Genomic DNA, 20,946 nt, shown 5'->3' with positions numbered 1-20,946 from the left:
GCTGTCAGTAGAAACTAAAAAAACTACAATATATTTTATTGGAATTTTTCTGTTAGTAATGGTATATTCAATTCCCTGCGCTTGTACGGGATTTCATCTAGTTACCAGAATGATTGCAGATTTATAATCATTATACATAGAATAAGGGGCCCTTGAATATAGTTACGGGAATTCATCCTTTGTTGCTATTATTCTGAAAAATATTCAAATGAATCAAAACTTGATTCATGTACATGTTTATATTTATATGAAATGGCAACTGATTATAGAATTGTCTATCGGTTAACCGCAAGACGTTCCAATTGATTAACCTGATCATCGTATCAAAATACAAGTGGCATTGATATTCCTAATAGCTACATTTAATAGGTTTATCTCTAGATCAACTGGTCAGAGACCAGGAGAGCAGACCTGCCTACCCTTCCGCTTTTGGTGTAATTCTTCCGCTTTTTACCATGATATTATGCTATTACGCCATTTACATTAGTTTTACGCTTTTAAATTTTTGGTCTAAACCCTCTTTAAGAACTGCTAACTTTGGAGTATGGCATGCAAAAATGAAAACTTCAATAATATTAATGATTAATAGAGAGCTTCGGTTTTTAGGATATAATTATTAATGTTGTAGATAAGATAACATAAGATAATGCCTGGTAGTTATAATGTAGGTTTTTAACGGGTGGCATTCCGTAGATTCGAAAAAGAAGACGAGAAGGCACTACTTTTAGAAAACTATTAAATGATATGTGCAATGAAAAGAGCAAGTTCAACTTTCAGTTCAGTTTATTAACAACATAGTGACAAGTGAATGTAAAAAAAAAGAAGCAATAATGTACAATTTGTATTAAAATTGAAATGATACTCCTAATTATGTGATTTGCTAGAAAATAACCAAATGCTTCATTAAGCATGTAAGGTTGATACAAGTTTGATATGACTGCATTTAGGATACCGATGTTCTACTTTTACATAACACATGGATTTTGTGGCAAAAAATGATTTGAAAAATAAAAGTGCTCATGCTTGCTTTGTTCAATGATGTACAATTTCAGTTTTATCTAGAGAATATATAGTATAAAAGTAAAATGTCAAAATAGGGAAACATAAAGGATTACACCTTTACCTCTGAAGTTCCAACAAATTGAGTATTGAAATTACACCTACACCATTGCAATGAAAAAGCTAGGCAGGTCTGGAAGAGTTTATGTGATAGAAAAGGTGTCCATCGTCTGTCAATCTGTCTGTCTGTCCGTCCACCTGTTAACAATTTTATCAAAACGCTACTCCTCCTACAGTTTTGGTCTGAGTTCAATATAACTTGACACATAAGAGGACTATACTTAGATACATGTTTCTGTTCATCAATTTTTGATTTCAATGAACGGTGGTGCCGTGGTTAGTAAAAATAAAAATTTCTGTGAAATACTTTCAAAACACTCGTCCTCCTACAGTTTTGATTTAATTTCAGTGTAACTTAACACACAAGTAGACTGCACTGAGATACATAATTGTCTTTATTGTTTTTTGATTTTGATGAATGATGTTGCCATGGTTACTGAAATTTAAATTTCTGTAAAATTCTTTTAAAAGGCTACTCCTCCTACAGTTTAAGTATGATTGCAATAAATCTTGCCACAGAAAGAGACTAAACCAAGGATTATTATTAGGTCACCTGAGTCACTCAGGTGACCTGTCGGTCGTAAACTTTTGAACATTTTCAGCTTCTTCTCTTGAACTACTGAACCAATTTCAACCAAATTTGGCATATAGCATCTATGAGTGAAGGGGAACAAAAATTGTGAATTTCATGGTCCCTGCCCCCCCTGGGGCCTGAGGGGTGGGGCTAAAACCACCAAAATTAATGCAGTCTTTAAAAATCTTCTTCTTTACTCCTAGACATCGAGCAGTCAGACTGTTGACATGATTGTAATAAGCATTGAGCCCTCTACCAAGATTGTGAAATTCATGGCCCCAGGGTAAGGGGTTCTGGTGCTAGGGTGGGGCTATATAGATCATATAGTGAAAATGCATTATTCCTTTGAAAATCTTCTTCTCTGCTCCTGGGTATTAAATAAAGTAACTAAGTACATAGTTATGATGAGCAAGAGTGCCTCTTCGAAAATTGAGAATTTCATGACCCCATGGTCAGGGGTTGTGGTGTTAGGGTAGGGCTCTATTGATTATATAGTGAAAATGCATTAATTCCTTTGAAAATCTTCTTCTTTGCTCCTGGGTATCAAATAAAGTAGCTAAGTACAAATTGTGATGAGCAAGAGTGCCTATTCCAGATTTGTGAATTTCATGGCCCTAGGGTCAGGGGTTCTGGTGTTAGGGTGGGGCTCTATTGACTATATAGTGAAAATGCATTAATTCTTTGAAAATCTTCTTCTCTGCTCCTGGGTATTGAATAAACTAATTAAGAACATAGTTATGATGAGCATGACTGCCTTTTCAGAAATTGTGAATTTTATGTCCCCTGGGTCAGGGGTTCAGGTCTTAGGGTGGGGCTCTATTGATTATATAGTAAAATTGCATTAATTCTTTGAAAATCTTCTTTTCTGCTCCTGGATATTAAATAAACTAAGTTCATAGTTATGATGGGCATGGTTGCCACTTCCAAAATTGTGAATTTCCTGGCCCCAGGGTCAGGGAATCTGGTGTTAGGGAGGGGCTCTATTGATTATATAGGGAAAATGCATAATTTCTTTCCAGATCTTCTTCTCTACTCCTGGGTATTTATTCAAACAAAGGAAGTGCATGGTTATGATAAGGAAGAATGCCTCTTCCAAAATTGTGAAATTCATGGACACTGGGTCAGGGGTTCTGGTGAAGGGGGGGGGGGGACTCTAATTGATTATACAGTGAAAATGCATAAATTCTTTCAAAATATTTTTTTCTACTACTGCTTATAAAGCAGAAACAAGTGTATAGTTATGATGATCAAGGGTGCTTCTTCCAGAATTGTGAGTTTATGGCCCCTGGGTCAGATGTTCTGGTGTAAGGGTGGGGCTTTATTTATTTAATAATATAGTGAAAATGCATTTCTTTGAAAATCTTCTATGCTTCTGGGCATATTTGAGGCAAACAGAGTAAAAGTTTTAATATGCAAAGGTATTTTTACCAGAATTTTGAACACCTGGACCATTTAGTCAAGTGTTCTGGTCCTGACCAGTGCTCTATTAACTTGTATTCTGCTGAGCAAAGTTATTCCCCTTTGCTATTCACCTCTCATAATTAATCACTGTAAACAATGTATTTGAAAGGTTAATAGAATAAGAGAATTACAGTATGCAAGAATATTTATTGTATAATGCAAAAAATACTTTCATAGTTTTAATGATCAGGTAGACTTGGAAATAATAGATGAATAAAAACAAGACAAAAATAACTTATCTTTTTGAAATGTTCTTCGAAGGCCAAGAGAGGCCAATGTGAGAAGTAAAAATATGGGGTTAAAAATAGACATTTTGTTAATAGTTTGCATGGTAATAGTGATAAATGGGGGACAGATAGATACTAGACCAATTATTTTGTTGATGCTAATCATACTATATTTCTTGCTTTTGGGCAACAAAGCTTCATTTATCAGTGTATGGATCCTCTTAATTGTTGTATTGTACTCAGGTGACCGTTAAGGCCCTTGGGCCTCTTGTTCTATTTATTGCTGTTGCAAATTTTCAAGTTCAAGTGCTATTTTTATCTTCCTTTGTTATAAGTACAAACCAGTAGAGCTACAGTCTCGTCAGAGACTTTTGGTTAACATCTCATTTGAAAGACCTGCAACTTTCACTTCAAAGTGCCGAGCATTTGGCGTAGGAACAGTTGCTACGTATTTTTAGCTCACCTGAGCCAAAGGCTCAAGTGAGCTTTTCTGATCGAAATTTGTCTGTTGTTGTTGTTGTCGTCGTTTACTTTTCACAATTTCATCTTCTTCTCCAGAACCCTGGGCCAATTTCAACCAAACTTGGCACAGAGTATCCTTGGGTGAAGGGAATTCAAGTTTTTCAAATGAAGGGCTATGCCCTCTTCCAAGGGGAGATAATTACAAAATAGTGAAAAATTAATGGCATCTTTTAAAAATTCTTCTCAAGAACCAATGGGCCAGGAAAGATGAAACTCATGTGGAATCATGGACAGGTAGTGAAGATTCAGGTTTGTTCAAATCATGAGACCCAGGGGTAGGGTGGGGCCATAATGGATGATAAAATTTTTACATATCAGGAGTTCATAGGAAAAATCTTTGAAAATCTTCTTCTCAAGAACAGCAAAGCCATGATTGGTCATATTTATATGGAAGCATCTTCAGATAGTGTAGATTCAGATTTGTTCAAATCATGACCCTCTAGGGTAGGGTGGGGCCACAATAGACAATCAAAGTTTTACATAGGAATATAAAGAAAAAAATCTTCTCAAGAACAGCAAAGCCATGATTGGTTATTAATAGGGATGTCAACGAATAGTCGACTATTCGACTATCAGTCGAATGGACCGACGATCGAATAACGAAACGACATTTGAATAAATTAATTCAATAAAAGAGTGATGAAGAAATGGAATTCTCATCTTAAAATTGAGAAACCGTCTTTCCTCAGACACAGTCGATAAGATAATTTTCCTCATTAAAAACTGCTGACTTTACACGTAGAAAGTACAGTATTTAGAAATGCTTCACTTCCGCGAGAATTACTTGTCAATTAATGTGTTGTTTTAGTAATAAAATTTTCTCTCTATACTGGGCTTTGTAAAATTATTAATTGGACTTGATCTCATCCCATGTACCCGTTATAGCTGTGACAGGTTTGGACACTACGATTATTATAGAATTAATATTTTTTTTACAAATTTTAAAAACATTTTGATAGCCGGGACGAAAAGTATACTCAACTGTTGTACATTATCACAGACACCTGGGGTGTGGATAGTGTGTGTTTCACCCCCCCCCCACCCCACCCCATTTATTTTAATAAGCTTTAAAAAATATATAGTACTGTCATTTTTTTTCCTTGAGAAAAACATGTCTTTACAGGCTGATTTATGGAATGATTGATGGGGAAATCATACATTTTGGAGAAATTAGCGGTCTATATTTAGTTAATATAAACGCGCTATCCACATTTTAGGTGCATGTGAACATCTGTGTGTATACATTTGTTGTTACATTTTAATTAATTTGAGAACAGGGGTTTTGGGGTTAATATGTCATGTACCAATGAAGTTTGAAATAAAATAAAATTTTATTTTCCGTAAAAGTTTCGAATATATTAGACTATCATTCGAATAATGCATTCGAATATTCGACTAAAGATAATAAATATTTTGACATCCCTAGTTATTAACTAATCGGAAGTATCCTAAGGTAGTGTAGATTCCTGTTTGAAAAAAATCATGACCCCCTGGGGATAGGGTGGGGCCACAATTGATGATTAAAGTTATGCATAGGAATACATAAGAAAATTTTTGAAAAATCTTCTTCTCAAGAACAGCAAAGCTATGATTGGTCAAATTTATATGGAAGCATCCTCAGATGTGTAGATTCCGATTTGTTCAAACCATGACCCTTGGGGGTAGGGTGGGACCATAATGAAAGTTAAAACTTGTAGGAAAAAAGTCACAGTTAGACAAAGAAATATTTAAGCATCTTTGGTTAGTGTAGATTCAATTTTGTTCAAATTATACCCCCCTCCTTCTTTATGGGTAGGTCGGGACCACTTATGCATAAAAGCTTTCAATACTAAACTGATTTTTGCTTTTTTCCCCAGCCACAGTGCTCAGGTGAGCGATGTTGCCCATGGGCCTCTTGTTAATATTAGTTATATATGGGGACTGGGTAAGGTACTACTTGCACCGTGTTTCTCTCCTAGGTTCCCATTGATAGATAAGAACCAGTTGTCTCAATCTTCTTCAGATTTACTACACCCAGAGCTTAACATCAATTCCTTAGGATACTTGCCACTGGTGTTTATAACTTTTATACTTTTATTTTGCTTTTACCCTCAAGGTTTTCCATCCCGTATCCTTAAATGTCCATCACATACATGATACTCTGATATTAATTTAAAGCATTTTACTGTAGAAAAAGATTTACCAAGAGAAAGTTTCAAAAATGTAATTAAGTAAGTAAGTACTTAACAAAGATTGCATTGAAGTCTATGGAGCAATTTTTTAAAAATAAAAATTCAAATAATAAGGATATCAATAAATACTGTAGTGGAAAAATGCACTAAAACACATTAGAAATAGAATGACAATTTATAACGATTTTTTTAAAACCAGATAAGTTTCTTAAAATAGATTTTTTATGAATTAAAAACAGAGGGAGATAACTTTTACCAAAATTCAAGGTCATAAATTAGGACACATCCAACCCTTACATGCTAATAGTAATAATGGGAATTATGTCTAAATATACTGAGTATTCAACACCTACACATCTGTTATGTATTCAGTTTCATTGAATCTTCTGTTATTAGGATGGAATACCTTAACTTCTTTATTGCTGATTCATCATCCAACTTCTACATCTATCTTCTGAATGCCTGACTTTCCCAAAGCTTTGCATTTATATACCCTTAGGCTAGTCCATTCCAAGGGTTGTCAGGTCATTCCACTATTTGAAGTCTTCAATGCATTTTACTCAAATGCCCCTTAACCATTACAGCCATATATTCCTATGTAAACCTTGACCCACTGTTGTGACCCCTCCCTACCCCCAGGGGTCATGATTTGAACAAACTTGAATCTACACTAACTGAGGATACTTATGTACAGTGGAATCTCGTTATTACGGTTACGGTTTTATAAGATAGAACGCTTTTTACGTTGTAAATTCAAAGCACAAAACCATTCCTTAACAAATCTATACAAAAAAGGACCGTTTATTACGTTGTCCAAAAATGCCAGGATTCAGTATTACGATGTAAAAATTTTGACCAAAAAAAAAAATTCCATCCGTGTTTATTCAGTAATGATTGATAATTGACACTTAAGGAGACGCTAATTTTGACCAAAAAAAAAATTACATCCATGTTTATTCAGTAATATTTACATTTCCAATGTCTTTGTCCGAGATAAAATTACAAATTGTAAAAATACTTTATTCCTACATAAATCTACTGGTTCATCGATAGGCGCGGTTAAAAAAAATCACGTGCAGGGCGGGACAAATAGAAACAGAAGTGGGGCTATTAGCACGGGAACATGTAAATATAAGGAATAACTGTCAGATTTTTTGGATTCATGACAATGATCAATCGATTAGCTTGCGTGATAATTTTATGCATAAACACCTTCGGCGTTTATGCAAATTATCACGCAAACCACTTGATTGATCACATCATGAATCCAAAAAATAAGACAGTTATTCCTTAACAGGTCGAGGAAACTATTTTGTGTGACATCAGAATAAATTTACATGCTAAATGAGGCGCCCAACGTGACTGGCAAACCGACCAATCCGCTAAATGAGTTGCATTATGGGTTACTACAAAAAATACTACATGTACGTTTCGAAAAGGCCAGTTTTTGAAATCGCTCTCGGAAAGACATAATGCATTTTTCCAAGCATTTTACACAATGTAATATGTACATCATTATCTACTAGTTCTGTGCTCACATTTACATACAAATGTTTTACAACGATAAAATTTGGGTTTTCTCCACTCCATTGTATAAGTCCGTTTATTGACAATAGCCTGGCAGTTTTCCCATGCTGTACTATCAGTCAGTATGAACTCCCTGGTCCAAAACAAATCGACTCTGAGGTGTACTCACGTATTTTCATTGTTTACTACATATACAACTTCGATATATATGCTACTCAATACACGTTCTATGATCAATGTACATGAGAATTAAAATAGCGTACAGTAATAGACTTATGTTTTTATAACTGCGTTAACTTTTATATTCTAGTAAACAAATAACAAAGTAACAACGAATAACACCAGTAGCATGGCAAATTTATGAATATCAAGTTATAAAAACTGGGTTCTTATTTACTTGTGAAGACTTTGTGAGCGGTATTTCAACGTACTATTTAATACGGAAAATTGACTTTGTTTGTTAATGTGAGCATGGAAAATCTTAATTAGTACCTATTCTTCGTGTTTTTTACAAAAACATTAAAAATAGTTATTAGATGACTTTCCTGCAGTCATTTGAAATCGCGTCCTAAATTTGCCTGACCCACGTGTTTGTATTAAAATATAAACATGTAGTAGACCATCATGCTTTTCAGCTCATTCATTGGATTGGACGATTGCTCGCTGTAAGCACCTCTGTGCGCAATGACAACAATATCCATATATGGTAGTTTCCTCGACCTGCTTAATTGATTGATAATTGACACTTAAGGAGACGCTAAATAAACATTGAAACAACTGTTGTCTGACTGGGTGTGTACACTTCCAGACCTTTTAGGTGATTAGTGACGCTTGACTGATCACACTTTAACCGGTCAGGCGATTCATAGAAGAGAGGCCGTTGTTTCCAAGCCATTGATAAACTATGGAAGTGTGCACATCTATAGCTTCTAGTTTATTTAATTCTGTAAATTTACTTTATTTTTCAAAGGTTGGTTACCAAATAAATCTTATTTATAAAGAAAATGTTGCATTTAATTGTGTTGATGCATGCTAAATCCACTGTGTAACTATGTTTGCCATTACACTGTGTTCATGGACAGCTTGGGTATCAAACATTATTTTGAAAAAAAAAAAAAAACTCAGTCAAGTTTCAACAGCTTGGATAATGGCTTGGGCCAATTTAGCAGTGTTAATAGGAACACGGAATAATACATGTAATTGCCCATTGAACTACGACATATACCGATAAAGCTTGTGTGTAATCAAATCTTGTAGAACTCTGTTTTGTGAACTGAAATTGCTTTTTTTTATTTTAAATACATCTAAATTTAATAAATAAATTAAAAAAACCCTAATGTTTCGGTTGAACATATGTTGAACACGAAACCTTTTTCAGTTAAGTTTTCATGAACGCATTGTCTAAGTACACATGAAAGTGAAAGTAAAAGAAAATGGCGGGATCGCGGGAATGAATGCACATAGCGATAGCTTGTCTTTCCTACAAAATATGATTGCTGCATTAGAAATAAAGCAAAAGGAGTTCAACAGCATGAAGAAATATGCATTTACAAGATAAGTTGTGAATAAATTAAAGTGTCAAGGTGTTTTAACTAAGATATGTAAAGTAGAACGGAAAAAGAAAACAGAATGGAAAAAATACACCTCAATATGCAGATAACATAAGCTTTCAAAACGATGTTTTAATGGATTTTATTGGGAAGTTTTATTACGTTGCCCTCGGTATTATGATATTTTACCGTGACAAAATGAACATCGTAATAACGAGACCGCACTGTATTAATATACCTAATAATGCCTGAGCTGTTCTTAAGATTTTTAAAGATATTTCCTGTATAATCCTATGGTAAATTTTGACACCTCTGTTGTGGCCCTGCCCTACCCCCAGGGGTCATGATTGGAAAATTTGAATCTACACTACCTGAGGATATTTCTGTAATAATATGACTAATCATGGTTTTGCTGTTCTCAAAAAGATTTTTAAAGACATTACTTATATATTCCTGTGTAAATCTTTGACCCCCTCTTGTGGCCCCGCCCTACCCCCGGGGGTTATGATATGAACAAATTTGCATCTAGAATATGTAAAAAGCTTTCACATAAGTTTCATCTTTTCTTGCCCATTGGTTCTTAAGAAGAAGATTTTTAGGTCACCTGAGTCACTCAGGTGACCTATTGCTGTCCGTTCTTGTCTGTCGGTGTGCGTCGTGTGTTAACATTTGAACATTTTTAGCTTCTTCTCTGAAACCGCTTGACCAATTTCAACCAAATGTGGCATATAGCATCTATGGGTGAGGGGGAACAAAAATTATGAATTTCGTGGTCCCTGCCCCCCTGGGGCCTGAGGGGTGGGGCTAAAACCACCAAAAATAATGCAATCTTTAAACATCTTCTTCTTTACTCCTGGACATCAAGCAGTCAAACTGTTGGCATCATTGTAATAAGCATTGAGCCCTCTACCAAAATTATGAAATTCATGGCCCCAGGGTAAGGGGTTCTGGTGCTAGGGTGGGGCTATATAGATCATACAGTGAAAGTACATTATTTCTTTGAAAATCTTCTTCTCTGCTCCTGTGTATTAAATAAACTAACTAAGTACATAGTTATGAAGAGTAAGAGTGCCTCTTCCAAAATTGTGAAATTTATGGCCCCAGGGTCAGGGGTTCTGGTGTTAGGGCAGGGCTCTATTGATTATATAGTGAAAATGCATTAATTCTTTGAAAATCTTCTTCTATGCTCCTGGATATTAAATAAAGTACCTAAGTACATAGTTATGATGAGCAAGAGTGTCTCTTCCAAAATTGTGAATTTCATGGCCCCATGGTCTGGGGTTCTGGTGTTTGGGCGGGACTCTATTGACTATATAGTGAAAATGCATTAATTCTTTGAAAATCATCTTCTCTGCTCCTGGATATTAAATAAACTAAGAACATAGTTATGATGAGTAAGAGTACCTCTTCCAAAATTGTGAATGTTATGGCCCCTGGGTCAGGGGCTCTGGTGTTAGGGTGGGGCTCTATTGATTATATAGTAAAATTGCATTAATTCTTTGAAAATCTTCTTCTCTTCTCCGGGGTATTAAATAAACTAAGTACATAGTGACGATGAGTTATGATGAGCATGGTTGCCTCTTCCAAAATTATGAATTTCATGGCCCCTTGGTCAAGGGTTTGGTGTAAGGGCAAGGCTGTCTTGATTATACAGGGAAAATGCATAAATTCTTTCAAAATCTTCTTCTCTGCTCCTTGGTATTATTCAAACAAAGGAAGTGCATGGTTATGATAAGGAAGAATGCCTCTTCCAAATTGTGAAATTCATGGCCCCTGGGTCAGGGGTTAGGTGAAGAGGGGGAGGGGGACTCTATTGATTATATATTGAAAATGTATAATTTCTTTCAAAATAATTTTTTCTACTACTGGTTATAAAGCAAAGAAACAAGTGCATAGTTATGATGAGCAAGGGTGCTTCTTCCAGAATTGTGAGTTCATGGCCCCTGGGTCAGATGTTCTGGTGTAAGGGCGGGGCTTTATTTATTTAATAATATAGTGAAAATGCATTTCTTTGAAAATCTTCTATGCTTCTGGGCATATTCGAGGCAAACAGAGTAGAATTTTTAATCTGCAAAGGTATTCTTACCAGAATTTTGAACACCTGGACATTTAGTCAAGTGTTCTGGTCCTGGCCAGTGCTCTATTAACTTGTATTCTGCTGAGCAAAGTTATTCCCTTTGCCATTCACCTTTGATAATTAATCGCTGTAAATAATGTATTTGAAAGGTTAATAGAATACAAGAATTATGCAAGAATGTTTATTGTAAAATACGAAAAGTACTTTCACAGTTTTAATGATCAGGTAGACCTGGAAATAATAGATGAATAAAATTGAGACAAAAATAACTTATCTTTTTAAATGTTCTTCAAAGGCCAAGAGAAGCCAATGTGAGAAGTAATAATAAGGGGTTAAAAAATAGACATTTTGTTAAATAGTCTACATGGTAATGGTGAATAATGGGGGATGGATAGATACTAAACCAATTATTTTGTTGATGCTAATCATACTATATTTCTTGCTTTTGGGCTACAAAGCTTCATTTATCAGTTTATGGATCCTCTAAATTGTTGTATTGTACTCAGGTGACCGTTAAGGCCCATGGGCCTCTTGTTAAAAGATGCCATCAAATTTGTACGAATTCTTAATTATCTCCCCTTGAAAGAGGATGCATCTTTTCCTGTGAACAAACTTGAATCCCCTTTCACCCAAGGATGCTTTGTGGCAAGTTTGGTTGAAATGGGCCCAGTGGTTCTTGAGAAGTTGAAAATGTGAAAAGTGTACAGACAAAGGACGTCAGACGGATGCTGGACACTCTTTGATCAGAAAAGCTCACTTGAGCCTTCAGCTCAGGTAAGCTAAAAATCTTCTTTTCAAGAACCACTGGGCCAGGAATGCTGAAGCTTATATGAAAGCATCCTTGGGTAGTGTAGATTCTAAATTGTTCAAATCTTGGCCCTTGGGGGTAGGGTGGGACCACATAAGGGAATTAAATTTTTACCTTGAAATATATAGGACAAATCTTTTAAAATCTTCTTCTCAAGAACCACTTGGCCAGTTACCTATTGCAATATTTCAGTTCTTTCAGGCCAAAATATTTCTACAATGGGTGGACATGAGGTTTGCTTGTGGGTTTTTAATCCAAATTCCTGAGATTTGACCACAGCAGATGTCCACCATTTTTTCTGTTTTAGTTGTAAAGAAAAAAACCAAAAATGTTGATTGTTTTTTATTCTGGAAAGAAAATGTAAACATGAATTAAATCGCAATTTGAAGCTGCAGTTGCATTGCAAATTAAATCAAATGCTGCGCCTTTTGATTTGGGTGCACCTTGATTAATTGTTGCAGCCATATGTAGGGCCTAGGAAGGGGCAGGGCCTTGTGCCATGTGTGCATACTGCTGAAAAATGGCGCAATGCAATAATGGCCTAATGGCACATCTTGCAAATATTCTGTAAAATGTTATCATGTATGATTTTCTAGTTTGTAAGTTCATCACAGTAGACACTTCACAGATGATTCCATCCAATTTGAATGATGATGATAGTATGGAATAATAAAATAGGAACTGCTATTTAACATATTGACATTTTGCTGGCAAAGAAACTGAAACTTTTCCTCCAACATGGTTCATAACTGTCAAGTTGTTTTAGACTTCTGTCCATAGCATCACAAATTTTATTTTAAGTCTTGCACATAGAAAATGTTTCCATACAATGAAGTACCACATCTTGTCATTGCCTTTTCCTCAATCTATAAATCAGCATTTAAAAAGAAAAAAAACTTTTTGGTGCTTTTAGTTTTAAGATAATTTTTCAAAATACTTGGTGCAGGGCTTTCAAAAAGATCCTCTTTTACAAAATGGGAAGTACCTAGTGGAAGCGTTTTAATTAAATATGTTGTCAAATTTTTCTCCATCAGATATTTTGGCCGGTATAGTCATGATTTCAGCTGGATAAAAGTACCGGGTACCGCCAGATTTTGAAAGGCCTGTTGCTGTGTTAGAATGAATTACTGAATAAGGTTATTAGATATGGAAAAAAAATTATCAGTGTCAGATATGATGATTTGCAATTCCTATATGTTGTTGAAGATAAATGCTTTATTAGTTCCAACAAAAAGTGATTGATATGTAATTTAAAGATGAAACTAACAATCTCATGAGTCCAGTTATTTTTTATACCAAATATTTTAAAATGACTGCAGTGTATTTGCTCTTGGACCCTAAAATTTCAAATGGCCCCATCATTTCATGAGAAGTGGGGCCATTAGCCCCATCTGTTCTTTGACCTCCCCAGGCACTGCATATATATTATTAAACTTTAATTATAAACCTGTATTTTTGTAGGGCAAGAGGAGGAGCAGAAAAGAAATTGTATGAATCCAAAATTGAATTCTTCAAAGAAGTAGACCCAAAGGTAATGATTAAATATGCCAGAAAAGGTTAGGAATGAAAAAAGTTTATTTAGTTTAAACAGAATGGAAGTGTTTTAACCACATGCACCAATCTAACTTCAAGTTCAACTGAAACAATTTTTTCAGGAATCAAAATATACTGTCCTTCCCAGGAATGTTCCGTTTGTGATAAAGAAGAAAGAAGAGGGTCACTTCTGGCCTCGGTTAATAAAAGATAAATTTAAGGTATGTATTGTTCATAAACCTGTGTTATATGTACATGTCAGTTAATTACATGTAATTATAAGGCTGTACAAAGTTACAGAAATTCTACGTTAAACGTCACCTATAACATTCAAAACCTATGAAGGAGGGAGGAAAAAAACAGAAAATGCCAAAGGCTCAAGTGAGCTTTTCTGATCAAAATTTGTCTATTGTCTGTTGTCATTGTTGTAAACTTATCACATTTTCATCTTCTTCTCAAGAACAACTAAATCAATGATCTTAAAACCATTGGCATTTGTAACAATAATGTTCATCCCCCTTTCCCTGCAACAAATACATATACCCGTACTCTCCTGCTAATAACATAATTGAATAATGCTCTGATTAGAATAAAACTGTCTTAAATCATAAGAACAATGTAATTAATAATTTTTATATGAACAAATTGTTGATTTGATAAAAACTGTGTTCTACATTTTTGTTCTACAGATTTGTGCACCTGTCGTTGTCAAACACGTTTGAAATCTGTGTAAACATCGGTTTAATCCTTTAAACACTGTACACTGCCACAATGGTCTGATAAAATTTTTCCTTTCAACATGGTAGGCCGTTGTGGCGGTCTCGGACACAAAACTGAAAGTAAACATGTTTATTCTTAGAAAGTATTCTCAGCGCAAAATCTTTTGCTATGATTTATGGGTAGATTGATATAAACATCCATTAACAAATATGGCGGACCACATGGCGAATATCATGGAAAAATAAGAAAAATTGGACGAATCTTAAAGGAAACAAAGAAGGAAGCAAAATGGCAGTTAACATCGAAATATCCGATCTTTACAAAGACAAAAAATTTAAATAAAAATCAGGACTTAGACATTATAAATGTTCCTAGACAATAAAGATATGAGTAATAAACAATGTTGTGAAAGGTAGTTGGAGAAACTTGACTTGGAATAAGACTATGAAGGCTCCAAGACGGAGCACGTTTATGAAGCCCCAAACTTTTCTCAATATCCTGAAACACCATGTTTTATTTTTTTATTTTTCCGGACTTATTTTTCAATAAATTATGACATATTGCATATCATTTTACTCGAAAATAATTTCTCTTTTAAATGATGGTAAGAACATATATGATTTTGAAACTTCGTGGCAGCAAAGTTATCAAAATATTACATAAGATCATTTAGAATATAAAATATAATTTTTATTAGTGCTTTTCTCTTGTTAAATAATTTTGAATACGTATTAATTTTATACCATCTAAAAGAGAAATGTCTTATCTTTCTTATGATGTGTCATTTATTAAAATATTTAAGGAAATAAAGAAGTTATTGTATTTTTCTGACTGCAGTTGGATTTTCTAATGATGACTAAAGTTACTCAGTGTACTGGGGGTTGGTTGAAAAAAATTACTCAGTGTTGAAGGAGTAAAAAAAGCATTTGTATGCTCCCTAATCATGTGATATCTAACAAGATTTTATGACGAGTGGCTTTAAAAATGGCTTCTCATGCGAACCAAAAATGGATTTTCTAGGAAAGCGTTCGATTTACAAATAAAAGTGGTAGGCGGGAGATGGAGTAAAACAAGTAGAATTCTGCCTAAAGCGGTAGAGTTAACATGTATGCTTGAACCTACTACCCTCAGATTCAAAATCCAGCACTCTGCAGACTGAGCTAAAGGGTAACCCACTAGCTAGTAGCGAGGGCTAGTAGGAGCATGGCTTCAATATTTACAACACATAGCCACTTTTAACTCTGTTACACTTTCCCCTTTTTTTATGCCCCTGCTATAAAATGGCTGGGGACATATAGTATTACCCTGCTCATTAAATGTGCAATTTACAATTTGCAGTTTCTAATTATTATCTTTGAATCAAAAAAATCTTTTGTGCAAACAAATTTAAGACTAAATATGGCATTTGAAATTTTGGCTGCCTGTGGGGGCATTCATGGCTTTAGGACACATCTAGTTCTTGAGATTTCTTACCCCGAGAAATCTTACATACAAGACTATATAAACACCACTCACCTGCAGGTGGGTTTTGTTGTTGGGCACCAATATGACCGATTAACTAGGGGTTGTCCATACTGTGGCTTGAACCTACAACCTTCAGATTTAAAATCCAACGCTATACCGAGTGAGCTAAAGGGTTAACCCACTAGTTAGTGCTAGTAGGAGCATGGCCTTACTATTTACAACACATATCCACTTTTAACTCTGTTACAGGACCATGGCATAAGGCTCAAAAACTGTCATTGTGACATTTTGTTTAAAGTTAAAATTTAATATCAATCTCTAAAGAATTTTTAATTTTGTAAAAGGATGATGTACCAAAACTACTGTCTAAGGCCCCTTTTTCTATGATGAATTATAAATATATTCTACAATGATTTTGATAGTTTTCAAACGAGTGAATAAATAGTTTCAATACTTCAGACACATCATAATATTGAAGATTATTACATTATTTATGATTTTTTAGACCCCATGACAGCAAAATTCAGCCTGGTTTGTGACAATATGTTCTTTTATGAATAGAGATAAGGCAGGTCTTAGTACAAAAGAGGGATATGCATGTCTGAGAAATCTGCCTTATGGCTATTGTTATTATTTTGCACATAGTCGTATACTGAGAACAATTGTCCAATCCGATGACTGAACGACAAAATATGCTGGTTTACTACATGTTTACTTTTTATCACAGACATGTGGTTTAGGTCAATTTACACATTATCTCTACTACATTTCAAACTTTTAATGGTCAGCAAAAGCTTTTTTATACATGATACTACGCATGGAACCTCAGCATTTATCATTTTGGACCAAGAAATGCACATGAAACTTGTATTCACTGATACTCGGGAATACATGTAGCCAATTTGCCCACCAAACGCCTTACAAAACTATGAAATTATACAATGTATGTTTATAAATCAATTCTTTGTAATTATGAACAGGTAAATTGTTGATTCATGTCTAATCCATGTCTGAAATGCATAAAAATTGTCAATTGGAAAGCAAGTAAAAAACATGCCTTTTTCAAAGCATTAATTTTCCCTATTATTTTTGTGGTACTCACTAGTAATGCAACTCATTTAGCTGATTGGTCAGTTAGAAAGTCATGCCAGTGCTTCAATTAGCATATGAATTTATTCTTAGGTCAGAAAAAATAGTTTCATGGATCTGTTAATAATTGGAAGGCCAGCTAGATTTTACAATTTTTTAAAAGCAACATTTGAGTGAGTTAGGAAAATTTTTCTCTTTTCATATATAGGTAGATTTCAATAAAATACAGTGACCAGCCAAAGGAGGAAAATGTACCTACTTGCACTCCTATATTTTAAGGGCTTCAAAGAGTGGGGAGGGGCCAAAATTCAATAGGAATTGGATGTAAACATGGTACTCCTACTCAAAATAAAGACATATATCTTCCAAATTATGTTTTTATCTTTGGTAAAAGTAGTTTTCCATGAGGGTACACATATCAGTGATTAAGTGCATGCAAAAATTAGAGTAAAATTTAGATATTTAATTTTTTGTCAATTTACTAGGGGCTGTATGTGTTTAAAATCATGTTTGATGCCATTGAAGCCTTTCAAGCTTTTGATTTCAATATTTCTTACAATTGAAATCTAACTTGGAAATTTATTTGTATAAATGTTCCAGGAAACTTTACAGTAACAAAACTGAACTGTAAAGATAATTTTCCCACTTTTCACCAAGTGTGGCTTAATAAAAAATTAAATTGTTAAACTAAACAGATATCAATTCATTAGTGAGAGAGGCACATATACAAGCAATAATACTTGAATTTTGGAAGACAAAATTTGTGTGTTATTTATCCTTAAATGCTTAAAAAAATTATCTCCATTGACTTTGATATAAAATTTGGTCAGTTGATTCACATCTTCTTTAACTCTTGTGTGCTTGGATTTAGTTTATATTTAAAATATCCTTTTTATATTCAAAACATAAAAGTAAAACAAAGAAAAAATAGGTCAGAAAATTAATTTTTCTTTATCAACATTTCTGCACACACATTGATACTCTTGTGGTCATCACACAAAATCAATTTTCGATATATCATCCCAGCTCTACTGTACATGCAGGACTGCTACAACCATATGAGCAATCAGAATCAGAACTGAAAACATTCTTTTAAAATCACTGGAATCACTTGAGTGACATCTTGCTACAGAGTATGTTTTTATCCATGACTGTATGGGGTTGTGCACTTTTCTTTAAATTTTTGCTTTTTGGAAACAGAATACATTTATAAAGGGTCAAAATTTTATCCCAAGAATTTGCCACAGATGAAAAGATGAGGAGATAATTTTTGATATGTTTCCCTTATTTCTCCTGTACTTAGGTTCACTGGATAAGAACAGATTTTAACAAATGGAAAGATGAAGATGATTCAGATTATGAAGATGATGCAGGAGACATGGATTTAGAAGCAGTAAGTAATGGTCCTTAAATGTGAAAGACGTGGATCTAGAAGCAGTAAGTAAAGGTCCTTGAGTGTAAAAGACATGGATCTAGAAGCAGTAAGTTAAGGTCCTTAAATGTAAAAGACGTGGATCTAGAAGCAGTAAGTTAAGGTCCTTTTAAATGTAAAAGACATGGATCTAGAAGCAGTAAGTAAAGGTGCTTAAATGTAAAAGACATGGATCTAGAATCAATAAGATAAGGTCCTTAAATGTAAAAGACATGGATCTAGAAGCAGTAAGTTAAGGTCCTTAAATGTGAAAGACATGGATCTAGAATCAGTAAGTAAAGGTCCTTAAATGTGAAAGACGTGGATCTAGAAGCAGTAAGTAAAGGTCCTTAAATGTGAAAGACGTGGATCTAGAAGCAGTAAGTAAAGGTCCTTAAATGTGAAAGACATGGATCTAGAATCAGTAAGTAAAGGTGCTTAAATGTGAAAGACATGGATCTAGAATCAGTAAGTAAAGGTCCTTAAATGTGAAAGACGTGGATCTAGAAGCAGTAAGTAAAGGTCCTTAAATGTGAAAGACGTGGATCTAGAATCAATAAGTTAAGGTCCTTAAATGTAAAAGACATGGATCTAGAAGCAGTAAGTAAAGGTCCTTAAATGTAAAAGACATGGATCTAGAATCAATAAGTTAAGGTGCTTAAATGTAAAAGACATGGATCTAGAAGCAGTAAGTAGGGTCCTTAAATGTAAACAAGCATTCTTAGAGTATTGCATTAGCAATACTAGTGCCCTACCGGCATTGTAATCTGGTTCCCATTAAAAATTGAAAATGCCATAAGTCCGTCAGAAATCATTGAAGCAGAATGAAATGCAAACTTGATCTATAACTCATCAAGGTAAAGTTACATACCAAAAATCAGGTCAATATCTTCATGCGTTTAGAAAAAAATTTTGGAAAACCCTTAGAAATTGAAAAGGTCATAATTCCATCAAAAATCAATGAAGCGGAACAAAATGCAAACTTGATCTGTAACTCATCAAGATACACTCACATACCAAAAATTAGCTCAATATCTTCAAGTGTCACTCACCAAAAATCAGCTCAATATCTTCAAGCATTTAGGAAAAAAGTGCAGAAAACAAAGTGGGACAGACTGACAGGGACATACAGACAGAGGGATGGACAGACACAGAGAAAACCTATAGTCCCCCTCAGGTTTCACCGGTAGGGGACTAAAATCGTGGATCTAGAAGCAGTAAGTAAAGGTCCTTAAATGTAAAAGACAAGGATCTAGAAGCAGTAAGTTAAGGTCCTTAAATGTGAAAGACGTGGATCTAGAAGCAGTAAGTAAAGGTCCTTAAATGTGAAAGACATGGATCTAGAAGCAGTAAGTTAAGGTCCTTAAATGTAAAAGACATGGATCTAGAATCAATAAGTTAAGGTCCTTAAATGTAAAAGACGTGGATCTAGAATCAATAAGTTAAGGTCCTTAAATGTAAAAGACATGGATCTAGAAGCAGTAAGTAAAGGTGCTTAAATGTAAAAGACATGGATCTAGAAGCAGTAAGTAAAGGTGCTTAAATGTAAAAGACGTGGATCTAGAAGCAGTAAGTAAAGGTGCTTATATGTAAAAGACATGGATCTAGAAGCAGTAAGTAAAGGTCCTTAAATGTAAAAGACGTGGATCTAGAATCAATAAGTTAAGGTCCTTAAATGTGAAAGACATGGATCTAGAATCAGTAAGTAAAGGTCCTTAAATGTGAAAGACATGGATCTAGAAGCAGTAAGTAAAGGTCCTTAAATGTGAAAGACGTGGATCTAGAATCAGTAAGTAAAGGTCCTTAAATGTAAAAGACATGAATCTAGAAGCCGTAAGTAAAGGTTCTTATATGTAAAACAAGCATTCTGAGAGTATTGCATTAGCAATACTAGTCCCCTACCGGCAAGTGTAATCTGGTTCAGACTGACAGACAGACAGAGGGACAGACAGACAGACAGACGGACGGACAGACTCAGAGGAAACCTATAGTCCCCTCCGGTTTCACCGGTAGGGGACTAAAAAACATAACCATTGCAGACATTTGAAAAATTAGTTGCAACTTGACAGTTTTAGAATGCAGCAAATATAACAAATATTTCAATCTTTGGGGCAGTTTATTTAAGAAATGAATTTGATTTTTGAGAATATGAATTACAACACTTTACAAGCTCGTTAGCGCTTCATGATAAATATGCAGGCATGAAGCATAGTAGTTCATGTACCTCATGAATTTTCAAAATTTCATGTCATATATTTCATTATTTATCTCAGGGTTAGAAACTCCTTAAAATTAGAACTCGCAAATAATTACGAGTACCAAGAAAGTGAACTCGCAGTTTTATAAGACTACTCACAATTTTCATATAAAAGCCTTTTTAAAATTAAAATGAAATACATGTAACTTAAGGAAAAAGTAACTACTATTCAATACACAAAATACAACTACAGTGTGACCTTTATTTAAATTATTGATTCAAATTAAAAGCATTGTGTTCTGTCATATTATATAATTTTGCTAGAGTTTCAATGCATGTTTTTTCTCACTTTATCTTGATAATTTAACTGTAATATGAGGAATTAAACATATGATACTGTATTTATACATCTGTTATTATAAAGTGACAAAGTTTTTACAAATTTTATTATAGAGTTTCACATATAAGTCATTCACAACTGTTTTTTTCCCCAAGG

General features: G+C 34.3%; 1 protein-coding gene across 2 annotated transcripts in view; it reads left to right on the top strand.

Moving 5' to 3' along the window:
- LOC133188461 (prostaglandin E synthase 3-like) overlaps window positions 1-20,946 on the top strand; it is an 82,189-nt gene that overhangs the window by 10,274 nt on the left and 50,969 nt on the right. For both annotated transcript variants that reach the window (XM_061323901.1, XM_061323900.1), the window contains exons 3-5: window positions 13,498-13,567; window positions 13,692-13,790; window positions 18,146-18,235. In XM_061323901.1, the coding sequence (XP_061179885.1) occupies window positions 13,498-13,567; window positions 13,692-13,790; window positions 18,146-18,235 (259 nt within the window). The remainder of the gene's footprint in view (window positions 1-13,497; window positions 13,568-13,691; window positions 13,791-18,145; window positions 18,236-20,946) is intronic.

This window comes from Saccostrea echinata, unplaced genomic scaffold, assembly GCF_033153115.1.
Source record: "Saccostrea echinata isolate AGI-Se365-2 ecotype Australia unplaced genomic scaffold, CSIRO_AGI_Sech_v1 ptg000016l, whole genome shotgun sequence".
NCBI classification, from domain to species: domain Eukaryota; kingdom Metazoa; phylum Mollusca; class Bivalvia; order Ostreida; family Ostreidae; genus Saccostrea; species Saccostrea echinata.
Note: the sequence above shows the minus strand (reverse complement) of the source record. Positions and strands in the feature narration are given on the sequence as shown.